At 38.4% G+C, this 25,292-nt stretch overlaps 1 protein-coding gene across 1 annotated transcript in view; it reads right to left on the reverse strand.

The window, feature by feature from the left end:
* The window catches only part of ZFHX4 (zinc finger homeobox 4), a 152,741-nt gene that overhangs the window by 5,227 nt on the left and 122,222 nt on the right, over positions 1–25,292 (reverse strand). The window contains exons 5-9 of the mRNA XM_009471809.2: positions 21,121–21,237; positions 14,739–14,872; positions 14,385–14,585; positions 11,224–11,341; positions 4,974–10,370 (exon numbers count right to left, since the gene is read on the reverse strand). Coding sequence (XP_009470084.1) covers positions 4,974–10,370; positions 11,224–11,341; positions 14,385–14,585; positions 14,739–14,872; positions 21,121–21,237 — 5,967 coding nt within the window. The remainder of the gene's footprint in view (positions 1–4,973; positions 10,371–11,223; positions 11,342–14,384; positions 14,586–14,738; positions 14,873–21,120; positions 21,238–25,292) is intronic.

Below are 25,292 nucleotides of genomic sequence, written 5' to 3' on the forward strand. Positions count from 1 at the left end.
AGATGTATAGTTGGTCAGAAAATTAAATGATGGCACAGGGTAGAAAAGGCAACTAACTGTAAGAGGCTGTACATTACACCCATTGTCATTTTTTCAGGCAAGTAAGTTTGCTAGAGAAAGGAGCATATAAAGTGTATGATGCACACAGAACTGTAAAAGTGAAGCAACGTTGGGAACAGCCTACAGCACACGGATAAGAGAACAATAAATGCAGGCTCTGTAATGGAGGTTAGATGGGTATTAGCTACTAGGAAGCACTAATGGAGTGAACAAGAATGATGCTTAAATCATCAATATCCAGGTGCTTAGCATTACTTAGGAATAAAGCAATTAGGATTCAAAGGGAATAATTATCAGATTTAACAAAGAGGCCATTTAATGTTTGTCACCGTGTCATTACTCCTGTTTAATGGCAGGGGAACACTAAGGAGTTAAAATGCATTGTGAACACGGATTAGATAGTACAGTGAAACAAGTCACAACAGTTATAATTAAAAAGTGGGTAATTGCCACAGTTACTGCACAATAACATTGAAGATGCTATTGCTTGCCCCTATGCTTTCAACAGGAAGTAACATGCAATTGTGTGTGGAGTCTGCTGAAAATATATTAAATGATAAATACCGTAGATGGAAAATGTATGAATGATGCAATTAGTGTGAACTGCTGCCCCAGCTTTGTCATGGTTACTTGGGCTTGTCAGCTACTTAGGATTTTTCCGATTTCTTTCTATTCTTAACCTTTTCAACCTTTACACATCATGTTGTCTTCAGTTTACTCACACTGATGATGCCCAGAGCAGCCAAGATATATTCTATTTTCCAGATATTCTTTGGAATTTAGTTGAAATGCACAGAATTCAGTTCGATATCTGGACAGGCTGCAATAGAATAGTGAAATTCACCTCTTTTATTGGAAGTTAAATGTGGTACTGAGGGCTTCCAAAACTAAATGAAGAAAACGAGGAAACTAATTTCCCTTCCCTCCCCCCCCCCCATTTCCAGACGTGAGAGTTGCAGAATAGAAAATTCACTAATCATGAAGAAACATTCTAATCCTGTTAACTCTTTCAAGTGACTATCGAAGAGGAGAGACTTCTCTTTTTCTTGGAGGAATCAGAGGGCTAAAAATATAAAAATGAAACTGCTACCAATGGGCCAAAAGCAAACAGAGAACAGAATTTAGTGCCCTAATAATAAGGAAAGTAATTGCTGCTGAATCAAATTTCTCTCTTGATAAGATTTCAAAAACCACTAAGTACATATTACCCAGTGATGTGTGCATTCTTGGAAAAAGCTGCTGTGAATCTTCAAGGCAGCCCAGGCTTAAGTGATGTGCAAAGAACCTATGGTAATAATGATGACATTAAAAGGTTCATAGAAGCAGTATTAATAGCTAGAAGCAAGATGAAGCACTAGTTTTCTGCAAGGGATCATAGGCAAAATCACAAAGGTAAGAAGAAATGAGAATGTGAATTTTAAGAACAGCTGCAAACCGCAGCTGAACTCTTCTATCTACAGTCACCTAGAAAATAAGAAGGGGCTTGAAGAACAAAGACGAGCCAGAACTAAAATTCTGTATAAATTAGAATTCCACCAAATAACTCCATATTAGGAATTCTGCTGAGCAAACATAGCAGTAATTTTAAGACCTTGCTCAGCATTTGATGCCCACAAGATGGTATAATTACATTATCTAGAGAAATGTATCCCACAGGTGAGCGGATTCTTTGATATATCATCCTAAAGCCACACAATAATTCTGACATTAAAACCCACTTGTTTTAGAACAAAATAAGTGAATTTAAAGTTAATGGATCCTTTCATTCAGAAATGAAGCTATCTTATTTTGACAAATCTAATAATCTTTGTAAATAAAAGTCCAGTTTGAGCACTACATACAGAAGATAAAATGAACTATAGTTTGAATATTTCCATCTTTTGTGATTTAGCATTATTTTCAAGTGTTCCATTTTAAAACTTTTGTAAATGCAAATATTGCATTTAAAAATAATAGTATTTTGCAAAATTTAGCTGGGTTTTGTACCTTTTTGGAAACCCGTAAACAATACTGGATGCAAGAACATGAAAGTGAAATCCCTCATAAACTTGTATTAACCAGTGAAACTAATCAATCAGGCTAATTTCTCTGTCTAGCATAAACAAAGAGAAACACAAAAGAGAATATTAAATGTGATGTTTACTATTATAGTTTCACCAGCTCCCTGTCTTAGCAAACAGCAAACATATTCTTTAAAAGTGAGGATCTTACTAATGTTGACATTGTCCTCTAAACAAATCTGTAGGACAGAATGGATGGGCTTTGCCACAGGAAATACAGTTATCATCAACCCTGTAAGCATCAGTGAAAACAGGTAAATATTTGAATATAAGGGATCCCGGTCAGACTTCTTCTGAAGTGTATTTTTGGGATTGGGTCCGAAAGAGAAGAAATGACACACTTGCAGTGGAATTCACAAGAAGTAGACTTGAAGTATAGGATAGTGAGTCATCAGGGAGAGGAAAAATCAGAAAATCCTTCATGCAAAGAATGATGCAGAACAATTGTCTTGCTGGCTGAGAATATACGCGCTGCTAGAAGAACTGTAGCCAAATAAAAGCTTGCTTGGAAGCCTGCTTCCAAAAAGATACTTCTGAAACAATTCTTAGCATCAAATATGAATGTGAACTATCAGCAAAAGCAGGGTAGAGAAGAAAATAGAAATGAGTTAATTAGGTGCAGAAAATACTATTGTTGAGCATGTACTGAAGAACATCTGAGTATACTACTGTTTTTTTATGATGAATATTTAAAATAATCTAATTTTTTCCATTCACTATGACTGCTCCTTTATGTATCATTAGAGAATGAAGATTTATGCATGCAAGTATTTACCAGGCAACAAAAGGGGGATGTAGGGGCTCTTTAGCATATGGCAGAAGAAAAAGTTAACAACAAGATTCTACTAGCTAGCTTACACAGTGGGCTTTGCCCACAATGGGCTAATTAACCCTAAGAATGTGCAAGATGAAAGCAGATAAAAATCCATCTCAATTGGCAATGCCCTGTGTATGCTATGGTACTAATGATTCATATTTATTTCAAAGAAGAGATATTTGGTGGAAATTAGAAAATCTGAAAATTGAAGTATTATGGACCAGTTGGCCTGTAATAACACCTTTTGTATTATTAACAGGACAATTTACAGACTCTGAGGCTACATTGATACTAGCAAGTTAAACAGTACCAAGGAACATTTCCCAAAAATTGAAGGTAAACCATCTGTAAAGTTAAACAGTAAGAATTGTCACTGGCACTGTTTTGGCCTGGACCAACTAGCATTCTCCTAAACAACTCCTGAGCACAACTGAGAGGCTATCAAGGGTCCATGACCATTCCCAAAACTCACTTTGCATGGGTACTGCCTGTTTTTGAGAGTAAAAGAATGTAATAATATATTCCCAAGCAAGTTTCATTTAGTAGTATAGGCAAAGCCTGAGTTTTCTGGAGCCCATTTTACCTGAAGGTCAACCTAACCAAAGCTATTTAGCAAAGTTATATAGAAACCATATCTATAATTTTAATGAACAATGACCAGCCATTTTTGAACCTGGACACTGTATGCCATTAAGAAGGAAATACAGCAACTTTATATTTCCTTTATATGCACTCTCTGTGCCAATAACTGTTTGACAAAAGCCAGAGGGCACTCAGCCAGAGACTCCATTGTGGAAGGAAAGCCATTCTGATCCAATGAAGAGAAAAACAAGATGCTTTGACCACCACTTAGGGAAACAATAACATGATCATCATCAATCAAAGCAAGCTGGGTAGCAGAGAAGACACTGCTACAGTCTTAGTATGTCTAACAACACCAGCGATTAAGCCCCTACCTTACTTGCCAAAGTGAGTTGCTTTCTAAATCAAAGTTGGGAGATCAACAGCAAGTGGAATTACCAGATAAAATGAGGTGAGGGGTCTTAACCAGCTGCCTAACTCTGCTGTGTACATATTTGATATGAATGTGCAAAGTTAGAAGATGAATGGGAGAGCTTCAATCTGCAAGGCTGCACTCACAATGAACTCTGACTGCAAAATTGGAGCCTAATACAAGAAAATAAATTAGGTTCATTCTTTGAGGACTAAACAAATCATTCTGCAGAACACTTGATTCTCTAACTTCAGTGGAACTAATTGCAAGAGGAAGTGCTTTCCAATGTGAGCAAAAAACCAGAGTCAAACAAGAGTCAAAACAGTCAGTAAAACAGAGTTACATGTTCAGTTAAAAGTGCAAGCCCAAATGAAGTGGTACATGTCTTCAATGACTTTACAAACTAGGGGTAGCAGATATTCAGCAGCTCCAGGAATTTGGATCACAATGAAACTGCCATTACAAATCACCTTCAACAAAAACCTTATCTTAGCAGGCAATTATTCAGAAATATAACAGAGAGTCTTGGGCTGCATTTTATTTTAAATACTTATTGTGAATTAAACAACAGGCTGGACTGGTCTAAGGGGTGGACCAAATGCCTGATGAACTGCTAATGTGGGAATTACTATTTTGTGCTTTATCAGTTGTTACTTTAAATATTTGCATACAAAAAAATTACATACAAAATTCTAACACAAGTTCTGCCTAAAGGAGTATCATTCAAAACAAAAAAAAAGTATAACAATGCTATTGTTATATTGCTTTTGTTACAGAAGCGTAATATGGACTAAAACATTTCTGTCATTAGATTTCAATTAAAATTCTTTTTTTCTTTTTTGCAAAATCAGAGATATCATCCAGGCTACAGCAACAATCGAGAATTGCACTTAGTACACCTCATAGCAGTACTTTTTAGCCACTCACATCAGTGTCACAAGCATGATATGAATGCACAATATGCTGTATTTTAGAAGGGGATGGTGACTATGCAAGATGATCAAATTAATAAAATGAGAAAATCATCCCCTTATAAACTTACTGTTTGAACTTTGTGGAAATCCAGGTAAGGAGGATGGACCATTCATTCCAGGCAGAAGAACAGGAGGAAGGCCGGGGAGTCCTGGATAAGCTGCTGGCAAACTGATACCATGAAGGGAACTGCTGTCCATCATGCCTGGCTGCTGTACCGTTAATCCTAGCACATCAGTAGCCTTCTTTATACGATCCAATTCTTGCTGTGCCATCAGTTGTCTAACCGTTGTAGGAGCTAAATAATCTTTCTCCCGATCTAGCTGACTTCCCACAGTTTCTCTCACTTTTGTAATATGTTGTTTGGAAAAGATATGATCTCTTATGGACAAACGCGCAGAATATTTCACACCACATAGAGAACATTCTGGCTTTGTCCCATCAGGTCCAGTCTGATTTATCATGAATGGCTTCCCTATGTTAATTTTGAATTTCTTTTCTTTAGCCCGGGCATTCTGAAACCAGACCTGGACCACACGTTTGGGCAGGCCAATCTCATTCCCTAGCATTTCACATTCCTGCATTGTTGGAGTCCGGTAGTCACTAAAGCAAGCCTTGAGAACTTTAAGCTGAAGGTTACTCATTTGTGTTCGGAAACGTTTGTGGCCTGGCCGATCACTGTTTTTGGATTTAAAGGGATTGCTAGCTCCAAATGGGTTAGGTGAACTTGGATCAGCTATGCTTGAAGTTTCACTGCGGTCGGCATTATCATCAGGGTCATCAGTAATGTAGTAACTTTGGTCATGATCACCATCTTTTTCACTGAAATGTATTGAAGGGCTTGTTAGGGAAAAGAGAAATTTATCATCGGTATTCTCATTTGTAGGTGTAGTTGCAGCTTTTGGTAGCGTGTCGTTCACAAGTGGTTTTGGTTCTTTGGGAGGTGATGCAGGTTTTGCATCCCCTGAACTGCCAGTCGTGCTTTCCATTTCATTGTTCCCCTCATCCCCTGTTGTGGCATCACTAATTGCTGTATTAATTGATGAAGTCTCATCAAAGTCAGTCTTGTTTTGATCATATCCAGAGTCAGCAGGGGGGGCATTCAAATTTTCTATATCCTCACTAGACTCTGCTTTAAAAGAAGAAGGACTTAAGAGGTTCTTCGGCGACATCTCTGCAGTTTTGCTAACAGGGGTTGATACAGTAGAGGCTAATTCATTTTCACTTGATAATTCAGTTTTTGCTAATGACAGTGATGGGTAATCGAAAAATATGTACTTTTGTGGACTTTCTCCTCCATCTTCAGTGGATATCAAAGGACTCGGAGGCAAACTATAACCAGCCTGTTTCCCTTCATTCCAATGTCGAGAGCGAATATGACTTTCTAAAGCTGATTTTGCTTTAAACAGAGCTCGACAAAAAGGACACCTTTTATGAGACTGGGCTGGACCAACTGCACGGAATTGTCCCTTTCTTTCTCGGGCCCTTGTGTTCTGAAACCAGACTTGTACAACTCTTTTTTTGAGTCCTACTTCACGTGCAATGTGATCTAGCATCTTTCTAGTGGGGTTGGAATCTAGTAGGTACTTTTCATAAAGTATTTCCAGCTGCTCTGGAGTAATTGTAGTTCTTAAACGCTTATCACGATGTTGATCTTCTCCACTGTTTCCTCCCTCTTTCTCACTACAGTTATTGTCTTCTTTATCATCTAGTTTTCTTTTCAGGGAACCAGAAACTGTAGCAGGGTGTGCTGTATGTGATGAGCCAGTTTGTGGTGGCATCTGAGCAAGAGAACTATTAAGTAACTGTCCGGTCATCAAAGGATTATTAGGGTCAAATATCATATAGGGCATATCCATTGGTCTTTCTAAAAACTGTGAGTGAAGAAATTGGTTTTGGGCTGCTAGAAAATGCATGTGCTGGTGCTCTTGCCAAAGTTCTAGAGTTGGAAAGGCAACTGTACACTGATCGCATTGGTACTGTAATAACTGAGGAGGTAGACTGTTCTGTAGAGAAGTCATTGAAATTGGTAAAGGACTGGAAGGAACGGGTGTGGTTTGTGATGCAGAAGGAGGTCTCCCTACTATCTGTGATTGTTTTTGTTGCTGTGGTTGAGAAGCTGAGGGCTGAGGGTCAGCAGAAGTTACTGGAGTAGACTGTACTGGCTTAGTGCTTTGGGAAGTTGTATCAGTTTGCTTGGAGATGGTTTCATTTTGTTTTGGTTTTTCTGTGGACTCTGGTTTAGGAGAAGCCTTCTCAGGTTCTGGTTTGGGTGATGGAATCAAAGGAGTACTAGAACCAGAGCCAGAGCTTGCTGCTGTAACTGCCAGGCTTTTTGATGAGTCGTTTTGGCCAGAAACTGTGCAGTTCTTATACACTGTTTGATCAGAGGCATCCATAGAATCTTCAGTTTGGCTTTCATCTTGAGCATCATCATCTTCATCTTTATAACACTGTTTTTTCTGGTGTGTAATCAAATCAAAGATCCTGGGAAAAACCACACTGCACTTTTTACACTGATATTGCATGTTACTAGTTCGAATGTAACGCTCATTCGTTAGTTCCCTTTTCTCATTGTCTTTAGTTTCAGCTTGATTTTCGTAACTTTTGCGAGCTTTTTGTCGTGCATTTTGGAACCACACAACAATAACCCGAGTAGGTAGGTTAAGTACAGTTGAAAGTTGTTCGATTTCATCATCCTTTGGATAAGCATTTGTGTCAAAGAAGTCTTGGAGGACACGAAGCTGGTAATCAGTAAACCGAGTCCTAGATGATCTCTTGCTGAAAGATGCATCAGACTTATAAGGTTCTACAGCTGAAGGCTGAGGATCTATTCTGATATCTTCCAATACTGTTATGGGAGGGTTGCTGAAGTTATATGGAGAATCTTTATTTCTCTGTCGTTCTTTGAACAGCGTATTACGAAACCAGTGCTTGATAACTTTCTGTGAAAGACCAGATTTCTCAGCCATTTCTTGGATCTGCTCTTCACTTGGAGAATTGTTAATATCAAAATAAGCCCGCAAGATTTTTAACTGGTCATCTGTGATTCTTGTACGTGGACGCTTGAACTGAGAGTGACGCAGGAAATTGGGATCTAATCCCAGCTGCTGCTGACAAAGCTGGGTAAGATCTGCAGATAAAGTGTCCATTGGTGGCAACTGGAGGGCAAGCTGAGGAGGCAATGCAGGATGCTGCACTGGCTGCATCATAATTGGAGGGAAAAGCGGGAGATCAAGTGAAACAGGAAGCTGGACTTGAGGTGGGGCTGATGGTGGTGGTGGTGGAGGAGGAGGTGGTGGTGGTGGAGGAGGCGGTGGTGGTGGTGTGGGTGGTGGAGCTTGCAAAGGAGTGGGAGTTGTGTTTTGAATTTTTCCAGCCACAGCTGAAGAAGGCTGAGAAGGAGTTGGAGGAGGAGGAGGTGGTGGTGGTGGAGGAGGCGGTGGTGGAGGTGGTGGTGTTTCTGGAGAAGATGGAGAAATTGGATAAAGCTTGTCATATGCCTCCCTGTACTGTCGGGCAAACTTTTCTAATGCTCCATATGGAAAAAACTGTCCATGCACATGTTCTTGATGACTCTTCAGAATAAGAATGTTGGAAAAGAGCTTGCTGCAGGTTCCACATTCCAGTTTGTCTGTGTTTTCACCTTCACCAGTCTTGCTTTTTTTCTGCACTTTTTGTCTGTTCTCATTGTATTGGATAACTAACTCAAACCCAAAGTTCTCCAACAAAGCCTTAGCTGCATTCCCCCTTGCTCCAGAAGCTATTCTGGGTGGTGGGACAGCTGGTTCTGAGGATTTTGGCTTCTTTATATCTTTGTTTTCCTTTAGTCCTTCGTTCTCATTAGTAAATTCTTGCTTTGGCTTCTCTTGTTTCTCAGAATTTTCTTCTGACTCCTTATATGATGGCATATCCTTTATCAGCTGGCAGTCTGTACTTACTAAGGTATTTTGCTCTGCTTTCATCAGCTTGCTACTTTGCTGCTGCTGTTTTTGGGACTGAAGTTGTGGTTGGGTGGATTGATACTGTTGTGCTTGTTGCTGCAGTATCTGTAGCTGGGTTTGGCCAACATGGTGCTGAGTTTGTATCTGCTGCTTCAAATCTTCTAGCAATGATCCTGTCATACCAGCCATTCCAGGCATACCAAATGCAGCAGAACCAGGCAAACCCAGATCTGGGCTTAAGCTAAATTCTGTCCCAGGTATATAGAATGGGAAAAGGAATTGAGGCTGTTGAAATTGCAGCAGTGCTTCTGGTGTCATTGGAAAGTGAGGCAAAAAAGCTGGGTTTAGAAACTGGGGTTGAAAGAATGCAGCTTGCTGTTGCAGTTCATGCTGTAGTTGCATTTGAAGTTGTGCTGGTGACTGGGGTGGGTGATGTGTAGGCTGAGCAGAAATTAATTCAGAAGCTTGCTTTTTATTTAATTCTTTGGCATCTAAATGTGTTTCTTTGCTGTTAACTGCTGGTAAGCTCATAGATTCTAGCATTCCTTGGCTGGGGCTATTAACATTCCCTGCTACACTATTTCCGCTACTTATATTACCACTTGGTTCTAATTTTGCAGCCCTTGCCTTTGTCTGATGAAGCACAGATCTCATATGGATTTCCAATGTAGAACTTTGGCTATACGCAACATTACAAATGCTGCATTTGTAGGGTTTGTTGTCAGTGCTGCTGTTGGTTTCTTGAGGGACAGGACTTGATGCTTCCTGCAAAACCTTTTTGAGTTTATGTAGATGGGACACTGAGTTATAGTGGACCAAGAGAATGTTCTTTTGGGTGAAAGACTCTTTACACACTGTACACTTATATGGGCGAGATGGATCTAGAAATTTTTCCATAGTAAAATTTGGCCCTTTTCTAAAAGGTAAGGTCCGCTTTGGTTCTGAGCCCATATCATCTGGAATAGAGCTACTATCGCTTCCTACAGGACTTGCTTTACCTTCCTGGTCCATTTCATAATCTCTTTCTATTTCCTGTTCTAGTGCATGATCATCTTGTGCCATACTTTCACTTTCTGCCCAGAGTTCACCATTGACAGGTAAAGATGCACACAGCTGCTGAAGTTCAGCTTCATTGAGTTCAGGGTGGCCTGCTTCCAAGTGTTTTTTTAAAGCCTGGAATGTACGGAAGCTACGTTGGCAAAGGCTGCACATGGTAGCTGCCCGAATAGCATGATACTGGGAATGTATCTGAAGCTTCTGCATAGTCTTAAAAGCCAAGCTACAATGGTTACAGCGGTACTTATAGACATGGCGGTCAGAAACAGAGAGCTGTTGCTTCTTCTGCTGTTCATTTAGCTGATCTGTCATTGAGTCAGTGGTCTTTATATCTTTACTGCTGCCCTTATTCCAATCTGGCATTTCAGTAGATTCCTTAGGTGGCTTCTGTTCCTCGGTCTTGATTTCCATTCCAGTTTTTGATTCATCGATCCCAGGGGTACTTTTCTCATCCACGGGGCTTTCACCTAGTTAAAGAAAGTTAAGCGTCTTTTACACAAGTAGAAGAGAATAGCACATAGTAGTAATGCTTTTTTTCATCAGAAATCGAGAGAGGCACCTGGTATGCCACTTGTTGACCTAGCAAAGTATAGCAACCCATCCTTGCCCCAGAGAATAAAGCAGACAGGACCAATATGAGGTTAAAACAAAGTAATAAAATAAAGTAATAAAATCAAGTAATAAAATCCAAACATGATGATCAGAATGGCAGTGGCAGTTGGCCCAGGAGTGGCACAGGGCTTCTCTTTGTCTTAAGGTAGTTTATTGGTACAATGGGAGAAGCAAACAAGAAAAAGAAACAAAACAGTAGGAAAGAGGGAGGGATTACAAATGGGGTCAATAGGCAGGACAGGTGATTAGAAAGGAGGAGGAAAGTGGTCTGAGGAGAGAGGGAGAAGCATGCTGTGAGAGGTAGCAAAGCAGCTTCCCAGCACAGAATACAGTACGTGTCCAGGATAAGAAATCTGCTATTGGAAAGGCAGGCAGGATCATTTGCCTAACATTCCTCATTGATGTTGGTGAAAGTGCCACTGTCTTTTAGGACTGAGTCTTATTTGCTGGTTAAACAAGGAGGGTCTTACCTTCAAAGTGGCTAGGTCACTACCACAAGCAACATGCACGTGGCATACATGTGCATCCTAGTAGATCTGCATGGGTGCAGTCAGCCAAATTCAGGCCCCTTGTTATTTTTCTCTTTTTATCTCTGTGGCTATATACAGGCCAAAAAAGGATTCACTTTACCGAGAAAGAAACAAGTGGTTTCTAAATTCTAAATTGCCCATACCTAGCTTTTACATGCCTGGGCTTTTTCTTGCATACCTGGATATTTCCCAGATCCCTCAGCTGTAATGGTTGCAGGTGTGTCACGTTCAGATTTCTCTGAAGCAGCTGCTGGCAATAGCATACTATTGGGCATCATGACATCTGGTACAGGAACCTTTGAAAACCAAGAACAGAGTATTATTACAGGAAAAGTCATACTATTTAATGCTATACAACAGTATGAAATTATAATTCAAAAGATGCACCATATCTGTATCAAAGACTGCCAGTACTAAACCAAGATCTTGATTCAGTCCTTGATAATGGTTTCTGACAGACCACAAATCCAGAGCATCGCGTGTCCCTTGGTGGAGAACAACTCAAAATAATCCACAATGAGGTAATGCTGTAGATCTACATACACTCAATATTTCATTGGTCTCAATGTCACTGCAAAGAAGGTTTTGCTGGCTATGTCAGGTTGGTTGGAATTATCAGGGGAATTCTCCTCGGACATCCTCCAAAGACAGAGATCATGCTGACGTATGCTCACCAGTCAGTTCTTGACTAAGGGCATTCCCACTTTGCTTCACCTATATTGTTTTTTAACCAAATGCTGGACTTTCCATGATCTTCAAAAGTAAATTGTAAGTTTATTTCCATACAGAAATAGCAACTTATTTCCATTTAAAATAAGATTTTTCTCTTTCTTGTCTTCAATTGCTTATGTATCTTCTTCAGACTGCTTTACCTGTTGTGTTATGCTTTCAAATTATAGACAGAAATCTTTGAAGGATGTACTGTTATAGATGTCTGAGAGTACTCAATTTAGTTAAGTTGACATGAGTATTTGCTCAACAATTTGTGTTTTCCTTTTGCTTAGCTCTTTAAAACATACTCATATCTGAAATAAAGGATTGTCTAGGGGTTCAGGCTAAGCATTAGCAGGACTGAGTTCAAACTCCTGCACTGCCAGATTCTGTCTAAATGACCTTGGGTAAATCAGTTCAGACTATGCTGCAGCTCCTCATCTCTAACATAAGGACAGTACTTCCTTACTTCATACAGAGAGAACAAGAATATTCATAAGACAGATTTCTGAGTGGTAAATTACTATAATAATGGAAGCTACATACATTACTGGGTATGAGTAGAAATACCCTTTGTTCTTTTTTAACAGTTTAACAAATTATGTTAAACCTTTTTTAGGATACATAAGAACTGTATATATATATATGTATATATGTATTTATACCCATAGACTATTGGAAAAAATATTCTAGGCATATTTTAAAAAGCCCTGGGCTTAGTATATTTCTAATTTAAACATGGCATTAATAGCATCCTCTCAGAGGACTAGCGACTTAGATTTTGTTTGGGAGGGAAGGACTTTTTAAAAAAAAATTATGTAGGTAACTGTAAATGTCCCAGAGAAGAAAAATTGGCTATAAATGGTATTTATTTTGTCATCAGAGAGTTCAGGTATTGACAGAGCATATCAGTGTTAGCAACTAGGACAAATTTAGATGATGCAGATTACGTTTTGCAATCTCTTTTTCTGCCAAACAACTTTTTTTTTTTGTTTTCTCTCAGGAACAGGGAGACAGCTCCCCAGTACCAGGAGAGGAGAGGCGAGGCGAGGCGAGGCGAGGCGAGGCGAGGCGAGGCGAGGAGAGGAGAGGAGAGGCGAGGCGAGGCGAGGCGAGGCGAGGAGAGGAGAGGAGAGGAGAGGAGAGGAGAGGAGAGGAGAGGAGAGGAGAGGAGAGGAGAGGAGAGGAGAGGAGAGGAGAGGAGAGGAGAGGAGAGGAGAGGAGAGGAGAGGAGAGATTTCAAAGTTGCCCCATTATCAGCATAGAGGGAATCATGGAGAACTTGAGAAGAAAGCTAATAATCCTCAATAGGGAGGGGCTTTTTTCCACATTTTTCCAGTTTCCTAAAAAGGTCTGGGAAAGTTAAATCTCTATGGCATTTTCCTTGTGGTGGGGCAAAATTACATGGTCTGGCAGAGCTATAGTTAGTAGAAAACCAAGGGAAAGAAAAGAAGAAAGAAAACTTTAAACCACTTTTGTGGATCCCCAATTCTGTATTTGCTCATCAGCGCTAGGCACAAGGGACCTTAGACCTTCAGTCAAGAGCTCTTTCAATTCTTTCTTATTTTTTGCCACTTTACTTGGGAATGAGGTGGTAGGCCTACAACCACAACCATATAAATGAAGGAGGAGCGTATGAATACAGAAATAAATCTTTAAGAAGGTGGATCCTTGAGATTTCCAAGCACATGTCCTTCTAAAAAGGCAAGACAACGAGAATCAGGGTGTCTTAGGAAGTCTGTTTTCTAACTGAATCTATGATGTAATAATAAATACTTTCTAGACCTGATTGTGTCTTTACTCACATTGTTTTAAATGGTGCTGAGTCATTATTTTTAACAGGAATGTATTATTTTGACATGGTTTGTGCAATTTTACAATGAAAAACACAATTTTCTTGGTGATGTTGGAATGGATTCATCCTCCAAATAGAGTTTGTTGGTTATAGCATTCATCCTAATGGTGGTGAAGCCAGTTCAAGTCCCTGTCTTATCTAGGGTAGGTACTTGAAATCAGATATTCCATATCCTAAAGAACTGACCTAACTGGATTGCTGCCTATTCTTGGATTTGCCTTTCTCTTTCGTACTCACATTTTATTCACAAAAGAACTAAAGGGTCTTTTATGCAGAGGCAGAAAGTAAGAAACAGGGCATTCTGTACAATAAGACAATTGTGTTCTCCAGTTGATTGATATCCGCTATTGATATTTTATGGTGAATGCCAAGTAATATAATGCAAGTACAGCCCAGCTATACACAGGAATTCTTCTACATTTGGAAACTACATTCTACAGGCAACTCCTGTTATTTTACAAACAGGAGTCACAATACCTCTGAGATCTGGATATTATTAGACCCAATTTACAGGTGTGCACTTAGAGACATTGACAGTCTTGATTTTTCCAAGGTCAATGTCAGTGAGGAACTGGAGGTTTTCAGCATCTTTGAAATCCACCTTCAGTCTTTTTCTCAAGGGATATCAGTCACTGGATGAGCTGGCAACAGAACATAAGAGTCCTGACCCACTCCCCTCCTCAGGCTACCTGAATACTATATCACAACAAATACATTGCCCGGAGGCCCAAGTACATTTCTGTAGCATGTGCGTCAGTATTTGGAACACTTACTGTCATGAGCAGTTTCTCCACACAGTCAGGGGACACACTGTGCAAATGGGTCAAATGAAGCTGGAGATGCATTTTGTTGCTGAGGACATCCTGGCAGAGAGGGCAGCAGATAACAGGTTGCATTGAATGCTGTGACAGGACATGCATCTGGATACGATTTGGGTCCCTACTATTGTAGTTACAATAAGGACATTGATAGAACTGAAAAAAATCAAATTAAGATGCAGGCTATTAGTCAGTGTGCTTTTTATAACTTGCTGTTATTGCTATTTTAACAGCATATCATCTCTGTTTCATTCTTGAGTTATTTGAAAGAGTTCTAGAATGCAATTAAATCGTTACATTTTCCTTTACCTGCTCATGACAAAATTTATTGTCCTCTGGAGGCTTTGATTTTTTAGCTGCACCATCCTCTTCTTTTGCCAGAAGAAGCTGTTGTGCCCCTACCACAGTGTTCACTTTGGGTTCCTTCTCTGGTGTGACTATTCCTGTTCCGAAAACATAATTTTTAAGAACATATTTTAAGTTTTAAAATATCCTGGTTAACAAAGAGGCTGTGATTCCAAAGGTCTGTATTGTCTTTGAGGGTCTTTTTTATTTTTTTAAGGTCTGAGAAAAAATACAGTTGAATAAAACAACTCGGATAAGCACGAAGGTGAAAAAACACTTTTATCCTTGATGGAGACTCTATAAATACATTTAAAAATGGACTCTTCTCTACTGCTTAGATAACCTTAGGTTGCCTTTAAAGATTAATCAATAATGTGCTTTCTTTAGCAGCTCAATATGAATTTGTGTATTACATTAAAACAAATCAGCTTTTGCTTAAAAATCCTGTTTTCCAAAATAATTAATTTGCTGCTGTTTAATTACCCTCTCTCTTTTCTAAACTGTCTGAGCAATATGATTATTGTGCTGTTTTGATAACTCCTGCCTGATTACAATTCTGAAGCTAAATATAGTGAGGCTTTAAAAGAAATACTGTGGAGAATAGGATTTCAGAGCTAACTTAATATTAATTATATACAAAGATCAGTCATTTGGGATTGCCTTAGATGTTTACACTGTGAATTTTTATAGTCTGGCATTTGTGATCAAAACCAGAATATAATTGTTTTCTATAGATAGTTCTACTATTAAGTATTAAATACTATATTTAATATTATGCCTGAACTAGCTGTGTAATGCGGCCCAGTCTTGCACACATCAAAGGAAAGAGTGCAATTCTAATTTCCCAGTCCATCAGAAAATTCTTTCCAGCGTCAATTTGCCAGATAATCTCTTCTGCTAGGCTGGATATTACAAGAGCATTGGGTAGGCATGTCACATACATCTCACGACAAACACAAAACCTCATTTACCAACCATTCCAATCTCATCATAGTGCGGCATCATCTGACCTTTTTTCTGCTGTTTATTATGAGTATTTCTAATTTTAACTTTCAATTTTCACCATCTTCCAGTCAATTTGCAACTAAATTATTTCCAGGGTGAGGACACTATCACTGGACACTGGGTGCAAATACATCTTGAAATGCAATGAAGCTAAACCATTGATTGCTATCAGACCCAACGTAAATATATAGTCCAGGGGTAATCTGATTGTATGCTGTGCATGAAGATTTATCTTGATTTTTTTCAATCCACATAAGGTTCATATAAATGAACAAATTGCACCTCATTGCACAATAACCTAGGATTAATTTAAAAATAAGGTCATGGATGTTTTGGCAACAAAGTAAACATGAACAAAGAAAATACTTGTATTTTTCTGTAGACAAAACCAATAACTTTTTATTATTATTATTTTCATATAGACTTTGTGCAACGTTTGATATTAAAAGAGCAACATTAAGGAGAAGTAAAACAAGGGAACAGTTTTCAAGGTAAATACCAAATCCTCATGGTACAATAATAAACAACTGAAAACTGAATCATACAGGGACATTTTCTGAAGGGCATTTTTTAAAAAAAACATAACCATATTTTATGACTTATACATTAATGCTGATTTCCCCACACATTGTTTTTCATTCCTAAGTTGCTAATTATTTCTTTTGGTGCAATTTAGACCAGTAATTTTTGCATGCTCTTGCTCAAATTAAAGTTTATTCCTGCCATATTTCCCTACTTTTAACGACCAATTTGTCAACATCGGTTTAATATCTGAACAAGCCACTTTCTGAAGCCCCACTGAATTTTTACACTCTCAGGAACTGATCCTGGAGGCCTCATTTAGACTGCTCAGTCAGTGCTGTGCCGATGACCTGAAGGACTAGCGATGCTTAAAGGCAAAATCTACATGATGCAATCACATAAGGCACCATTTTATTACTCACTTTGGTTTATGATAATACAGTACTCCCTGGCCTATCTGTATTTACTTGGCAATACACTATTATTATTTAAATGTCTACTGTGAGAATTATGGGAAGTAAAAAAGTGACATATTATATTAGCAGAGAAAGGTTGCTTCTCAGGTTTTAGAAGGATAGGTTCAAATTATTAACCTCTCTTCATTTCCAACTGTCAAAAACATCTAACAGTTGACTACTGTTTCTTACCTTTATCACATGTCACTTTTAAAACGTCCCTTTTTAAAGACAAATGGGCCAGAATCTCAGCTAGTATAAATGGACACTGCTATACAGGAAGCTGAATTTAAAAGCCAAAAAAAACCCCAATTTAGCCTTATCTTCCCCTCATCATGTTAGATTTTTCTCAACAGGTTGTTACAGAAATTAAGGTCCAAATTCTGCTTCAAAATCCACTTGTGAAAATACATTTAACAGTGTTTTGGCAGTGGTATTTAACTGCTAGTGAAATTTAGCTTGGAGTGCACTCTGTGTGTGCCTGGGCACACACAAGGTTAATATTACACATCATCTTCCACCACAGGATGGAATAACTTAATTACTTCAAAGGGCCTATAATAATCATGAAACACATAGTTCTTGTTTCTATAAAAACAAGGGGTTTTTTTGGTTAAAGTTTCTTTTGCGGTTAATATAATAAAACTGTAGAGTTATAAAACACTGTGCTGGGGTCAATAAATGCATAACAAAGCACAGCTTTTTACTATGTTTACTATGATATTTATATAAACTGTCAAAATTTACAGAGGCTTTGTTGTTTTTGTTGTTGTTGTTGCTCTGGATTGATTCAAACTCAAGCACTGTTACTTCTTAAATGACCGAAGTTATATCTGGCCTACAGTAAAGTAACCAAGTCCGTGACTTATGGTGAGCTTTGCAAAAAAAAAAAAGGGGGAGGTTGATTCTTCCCGCTGGCATGGGCATGCCACTCACCACTGCACGTGGGAAGGAACCAAACCCCCCCAAGTCAGACTATACATGCCAAAACCAAAGGAAATCGTCTCCTTACGCAAGCAAATGATCCAGCTATTACAACTCAGTGCCTTGTCTTGCTATATCAACTTTCTGCTTTCCGTGTTGAATTCACTGTTTTAAGGAGCTTCCTGTAGGGAGGCTGAACAAAGTTAGAGTCTTATAGGAAGGGTATTGAAGGAGGAGGGAGAGAGGAGAGAAAATATTATGGTCCTGAGCATGCCGTGTGGCACTGTTTTCATAGGTGGATATTCCACTGGCATGCTATTCTTACTAGGCAGCTGTAGGAAAAGACTAAATCCAGTTGTTGTTCACATTTTAAATACACACTTTTTATTCTTGAGACACACTATCTGTTGCGTTTTTTTACTAATTGTGAAACACAACTGTAATTTATTTTATAATATAAAATATACAGCATTACTTTAGATGAATAATGTAATTTCAATACATTTAGCTCAAAACCTAAGTTTAATTATAAATAAGTGCCATGAAATAGACTAGTCAATGATTGCCTGTCAGTTACAGAATTATTTTACTTATGTAAGATTGCTAATATAAAAATGACATAATTCACTGCAATTCAGATACCATCACCTTCGTAACATTTTTGAAACCCCAAAATAAAAATAAAAATGTTTGTGTGACTAACAAGAAGGAGAAGGTTAATAAAATACGTATACTAATGAAAAAAAATCCTGGAAAAGCCATAATCGAAATACTATTTTCTTATTTATGAATCTATGTATTTGATAAAGATTGCATAATTTAAGACTTCTGACACATCAGATGATGTTATTCAGCCTCAAAATAATTCTAAAATTATAATTACTGGTAGAGTATTCTTTCTAATTAGAGTAGAATGAAAGGATAATTTTCATTGCAATAATGAAGGTTAATTTCTATCCTTCCTCATGTTTACTACCTTATTAAAAAGTGCTCCCCTTAGCCATGGCAGAGACATATTACATTTTCAATGCAAATGTATTAATCTGGATAAATTCCATATTAATTCTTGCACTGCATAGAGCTGTAATTTGGATTATAATTAATCTAAAGTGGCACTAGATTTAAATGACAATATAAATGAGGCATTAGTAGGCTTTTCTATTCTGAATGAATATTCAACAAATATAACTTGCATATTGCCAAGTCTCATTTTGAAAGCTCTACTCCTTGAGATAAGGTAAGCAATACAGCACAACAGCTTACACAAACATACTGCTACTAAATACATGTTAATCCTTTCTCGTCTAATAGATTCTATGCTAAAGAGGGGTCACACCACTTTCCTGTCTAACTTGTTAGTATTGTGATTAATTTATTGGTTTTCCTGTGATTTCTTTGGCAAGACTTGCAACACTCAATTCATGAGAAAGCCCAAATTAACATTCAATTATACACAAGCAGTTATGCAGTCATTAGAAATACTTGTCAGCTGAGTGAAAATTAAGATGATGGCCTGAACGTTACATATGCAGAATTAATTTAGATTAGGAAAATAAAAGTTTCTAAAAGATTTAGGATTTTACAGTACAAACTATTTTCTGCAAAGGACAAAGGCAATCATGTATTTCAGCCCTTGTTTTTATATGAATCTTACTGCAAAGTTATTTGTGTAATTGCTGGCACGGGAATGCAGAACAATTATGCTGGTTTTTTGTAGTGCACCCAGTAGGCATCTGGATATAGGTTTGTCCTAATTAAACTTGGCCCTTATGAGCGGCTAATCCTGATGGAATTTTGAGAATTCCCCTTCAGTATTTTTTTCTAGATTCCATCTTTTTTTTTTTTTTGCTGGAGCTTTAATACCGTATTCTTTCTTGAACAACTATAAATGGACCTGTCTAAGAAAAAGAGAGAGCTGATAAACTCCCTGAAGCAGTTCACAGCGTCCCCTAGGCAGAGTGTACGGTAGGACATGCAGGCTGCAGGTGGCTGTCACCCCGCTCCCGGTGAGTGTCCAGGCCAGCCCCTGATGACACTGCACAGGAGGACCTATGTCGGCCTGGGAGTATGGCTTTACTGCTCTGCAGACAGTTTTTACCAAGTCAGAGAGCCAGCCAAGGGGGATATATATTTTAAACCACAACACAGTTTCTTGCTCAACATCATCCTTGTCATCATCGGCCTTTCTTCAGTCTCTTGATCTCAAAAAATAAAGCGACTGAAGAGGAGCTGAGGTTCTAATCCGTGATGGGTGCTGACCTTAGCACGTCAACAAGCAAACTTAAAGGAAGCTTTAATCTTTAAGTCAGTCTTCTGAATTGATTTGGCATAGAAAGGGCCATCTGTAATACTTTTTTGGAAATAAATCCAAAAATGTTTAGTATGTAACGAGCAAATTACAGAGAATGGGAGAATTTGAGTGTAAAGAAACTCATAGGTAAAATGATATTTTCTCTACAACTATATGTCTTTACAGAGAATACAACCTCCTTTGTATGCTGCTGTCATTGGCATACAAGGAAAAGATATATGACTACCTGAAACTAATAGGCTTCAACCTGTTTCAGCACTTCTTCTGCTTCAGTGAATCCAACATAATGTAACTAGGTATAGCGTGAGGCAAAAGTAGCCAATGTAATATTCATTGTGACCATAGATTTCCATCTCATACATAAAAAGCATGGATGAAGTCACATATTTGCCAAATTAAACACAGAAAAAGCCTTGGGTATCTACACCAGATGCTGGCCCTGGGTTTGTTTGTGCACAAGTAAATGTCATGACATAGGGGTTTTGTTTTCAAAGACAGTAGCTTTCATTACTGGGCTTTGTCTCTTCCAGGAGATCAAAATTACCCAACCCATAATCCGTTTTCAATGATATTTCCTCTTTCTTAGGCTGAATCATCTGTAAACTTTTTCACTGGATTTTGTGTATTTTTTTCAAAATGCCTCAAATAAATGCCCAGGAAGAGGCCAGATTCTTGGGAGTAACTGATCAGAGAGCAAGAGCAAAAAATAATAATAGCAAAAAATAATAATAACAAAAAACCCCACATTCTTTGGGTTAAAAGGGGGGCAAAACCTGACTGAGGAAAAAATTCAAGTGGTACCTAATCCTATGCTTATGAAAAATTAATATGCCATCAGAGGAATCACAAGTACAGCTAAGATTAATGAAAGGCGCTTAAAAAATTACAAGCACACAAACTGATTTGATTAAAAAATAATCTCACTGGTCGTCCTGTAATATTCTTCAACTTATCCGCATCTATCCTGTCAGATGGTTATGATTAAAAATAGGTCAATGGGAGGCTACTGATAGAAATCACATGCAAAATGCACATGCAATGAATAGTAGTGGGAATGTCCAGACAGTTTAAAATGAAAGAGCATTTCATAAGTTAAAAAAAGGGGGAAGACAAAAGTCTAGCATCTTACCAGAGTCTTTACAAGATTTTTTGCTTTCACTATTGTCTCTGTCACTTGAGTCTTTATCATCAGCAACAGCCACTGATGTACTTTTCGCAGACCCTTCTGTATCTTCACCTTGTTCTTCTGTGGATAAGCACAGAAAAGATCTTAGAAAAGAAACTCAGTGACCATTTAACAGCATTTAAAAAGTATCTCCTGTAATAAGAACAGCATGAAAAGAGGGTGGCAAAATAGGGGGAAGGAGGGGTGGGGGAAAGAAAAGGGAAAGAATAGCACTTTAAAGAGGTTGGACATTAATTACGAATAATTTGCAATATTTCAAAATCTATCCAGAAATTCTAACTGTGCCTTTATCAGAGTACCTGCTTTCACCAGTGTGACAGATTTAAAGCCTGTCATTTCGTATTCTTTGGCTAGAAATGATTTGTGTTAAAATACGCGCACATGCACGGACATACACACCACACGGGCCGGGAACAAAAGCCAGCACATGTAAAAATGCATCTTGGAGCCAAAAAAAAAAAAAAAAGGAAAAAGAAAAAAAAAGGGGGGGGGTTTCAAATATAAATCCTATTAGTGCAGCAGTATCCCGCTAATTGCAGTAAGTAAGTATTAGGTATTAGGTACTGTATTAAATATAAACCTCTGGCTTTACGGGAGAAGTCTCAAATTTTGTCTCCAGGGGGAGCCATTCAGGATAAATGATGCAACTTGGTCTATGGCTTCTGAGGAAGCAGCATTACCCACACCTCACTTACGTGTTCACACCAGCTGGATTACATGGAAATCTTCACAGTAACTCAAGCCCATTTAATTATTCGGTAAATCTTAGCTATGCTGCTACTGGTGGATTAATCTGTTTATGCAGTTAGCTTCTATGCTGGGGCTGTGTAGCACTAATCCGTGAAAGGCCCACTGTTCCTTTTCATCCTGTGATCATTTGTCTCTCACTGTGCTGATGTCACATTTTAATGAATTTTTAGCAATCTGAGTAATGCCAGATAACCAGACTTGCAACTCTTTACAGCACAGCATGCTGTTTTCATTGCAGCACACAAAAAAAATAAAAATCATATTTCCCAGTTCAGGTAGGAATTATATAAATTAGAAGGTGAAGGTAAAATGGGATTCGAAGCACCAGGCCGCTCAATTTCATAAAATCTTTAATGACCATATAAATTAACCCTGGAAAGGCAAAAGGTCACAGACACACATTTGCATACTCTCTTCTATTCACTTTTGATAAGCAGAGCTTTTATGCAGGGAACATGATACAATTAACCCTTCAGGAACCATACAAAATGCAGCTACCGACATTTTAAGTGTCAAGCATTAACTGAAAATTACACACTGCATAAAATTTTCATTGTAAATGCTATAGTGATTGAAAGGGGAAATAGTGGCCCTCTTCGCACCCCATGTTTTATTAATAACATTCTGACAGCCGAATGAAATATCCTCTGTCATATGTAGCAGCTGAGCACAAAAAAATTGCTGCTTAGTGCCTTACTTGCCAGCCATGCACTGAAACTGTATGCCTAGGCAAACAATCCTCAGATCGATGTGGTGAACCTATCCGATTCTCAACTCTCTGTGAAACCTTTTGTAAATCGGAAGAGAAAAACACAGCTGCAATTTTGGAAACCGAACGAAAAAAAAAAAATCTCAACCACAGATCAATGTGTTTTGCATTGACATCGGAATACAATAGGTTAGGACTAAGCATGTGTGTCCACTTTTTGGAACAATACAGGGAGAAAGATGGTCCCCTCTTTTAAAAATAATTGCATATAAAAAAAAAATTTCCATCAGAATGGACCCCCCCTCGTGCTGTTTCAGCGCTCTCCCCCCTGCGGTCCCCCACCCCCTCCCGCGATGATAGCTAATCAAACATGGTAGGCATCCCTGTCGCAGCTGGAAGCAGGGCTGTGTTTGTCAGGGTGGTGGGGGAGCACGGTTCAGGATGCTGCGAGCCTGTGATCATGCCTGGCTCGGGCTGTGTTAATGCCGAGCGTGCACACATGAGGCTCGTATCCAGTGTCAGGCCCCGTGGCCTCACGGAGCCGATGGCAATCCCTTTTCGACTCATCCTTGGGAACGGACGCATTGCTTCTTTTACTAGATTTACTGGCCCAATCCCCCTGGGCTGGAAAATGAAGTGTCAAAGTGCTACTACTGAGTGTCCTTATCTTGAGGGGACATAAAATTGTAAGGGCTATCGTGGCACACATTAATAAAACATTGTGTGTGTGTCAGGCAAAGAGAAAGAAAATTATGAAGGTACTAAAAGAAAAGCTACAGTATCATCTGGGTCTCATCAGACAATTTTTGCAGGGTGCTCTCCTGTTTTTCTGGTATGTGTTTTAAGTGTGAGAGAAATTCCCAGACATGTTCTCCTATACATCATCGTGGTGTCTGACCTCAGCCTGACCCTGGCAACAGTTTGAGAAATCTGAATGTGAACAAAGACTCTGTGTCAGCAGCAGGGAGAGATTGCGGGATAGACTTTCCCCATCAACTTAATCGCAAACAGCAGTTCTGAGGCCATAACTTTACAGGGCTCCACCAAGCCACAAACACATAACCTTTAGAGGTGAAACTGCCCCCTGCTCCCCACCCCCCCTTCTGTGATTTTTCTCAGTCTTGTGGTGCTCCCTTTGATGTAGCAAGGCAATTAGCTCTAATGTTCAAGTACTGCAGACCTGTTTTATGGTTTGGAAGGTGAGAGCTGTTTATTACAGGTAGGCTCCTGGGGGCCATAAAGGCTTTGCAAATTTTTAATCATGCAAAAAACTAATCAAAATGTAACTTATACACACCATAAAAATTAATATCATTATTATGCACGGTATAAATTGCCTGCCTTGGCTTTCAATGGCACTCACTTCTAGGAAATACATTTGGCATTCATTTCAGAAATATGTATGGCATTCGCTTCAGAAATAAATTTCATAGACAGAAATGATAATACAACTTCTCCTATTTTCGTTCAAAATTACAGAAAGGCTAAGATTCACACTGTCGTGACATTTATCAAAGGGACAAGATGGAAACAGAACAGTTCTAACTTAAAAACAGCTAGCAAATTTACAAGAAAAATCCTTAAGACCATTCGTTAGAACAGATATTGAGGATACGTAACAAAGTGTGTTATCAAAGACACTGCATACCTATGCCAAGATGCTATAAACATGTCTTTTTAGTAACATTTTTGTTCTTACTTAATATGCTAACCAAAAGGATACTATTCAGTTACAAAAATGTGATGGCTCCTGCTCAAAGACACAAAATTATGAATTATTATGTATCAACAAAATACAGTATGATAGTGCTACAGATTCCAGAACAAGTCCTAATGCTCTGTTTTTAATTTACAAAAGTCCTGCCTATATACATTTACAAATGTCAGCTTTGAAAATTAATAGAACACTGGATTCAAATGTACTTTAATGGCTTTAATAACACTTACTATTGCAATATGATATTTTATTCACACCTGGTTTTATTTTGTCCAAATGTTGAAAATTTCTTTTGATGTTGGATCTCTTGAGTTTAGCCATTATCAACCTTTTTCCTCACGACTGACTTAGAATGAAACACAAAAATAAGGCTAGCAGTCTGCACTAAAACTGTAAAATAAGGGAAAATGGAAAAGTTAAGCTTCAGAGGTAATGTTAATCAGCTGATATTGTATATTATATATTCTACGTCATATACTTTAATATGTTAATCTACACTCTCAGGCCCCAACTCTATACTGATTTTATGAAGGAAGACCCTTATGACCTTCTCCAGCCCAATGAAATCAAGATGTGTGATGATTTCAATTGCAAAATCCAGGCCTCAGCAGTTGAGAAGTTGAATAGCAGATACCAGCAGCAAAATTAGATGAATATTCATACACAGATTAGAAAAGCCTGACTTACTGAGATGCAAATAAAGGAACAAATGCATCCACCATGGCCAAAGGAAGGTATAGAGAAATGAATACTATTTTTTGAAATAAAATACTGAATGGTTAAAACAAGACATGGCTGAGTTGAAACAATCTTCTCTCCTTCAATTTAAATGCATTCTGATAATCATGGAGGTACATCAATCACCTTTCCCTCTGTTTTATCAGAGAAGTTTCCCTACTGATGAGCAGCACTATGAGCCTGTCTTCAAGTCTATTTAAG

This window comes from Nipponia nippon, unplaced genomic scaffold, assembly GCF_047370975.1.
Source record: "Nipponia nippon isolate SJK-2023a ecotype South Korea unplaced genomic scaffold, ASM4737097v1 scaffold_1, whole genome shotgun sequence".
NCBI classification, from domain to species: domain Eukaryota; kingdom Metazoa; phylum Chordata; class Aves; order Pelecaniformes; family Threskiornithidae; genus Nipponia; species Nipponia nippon.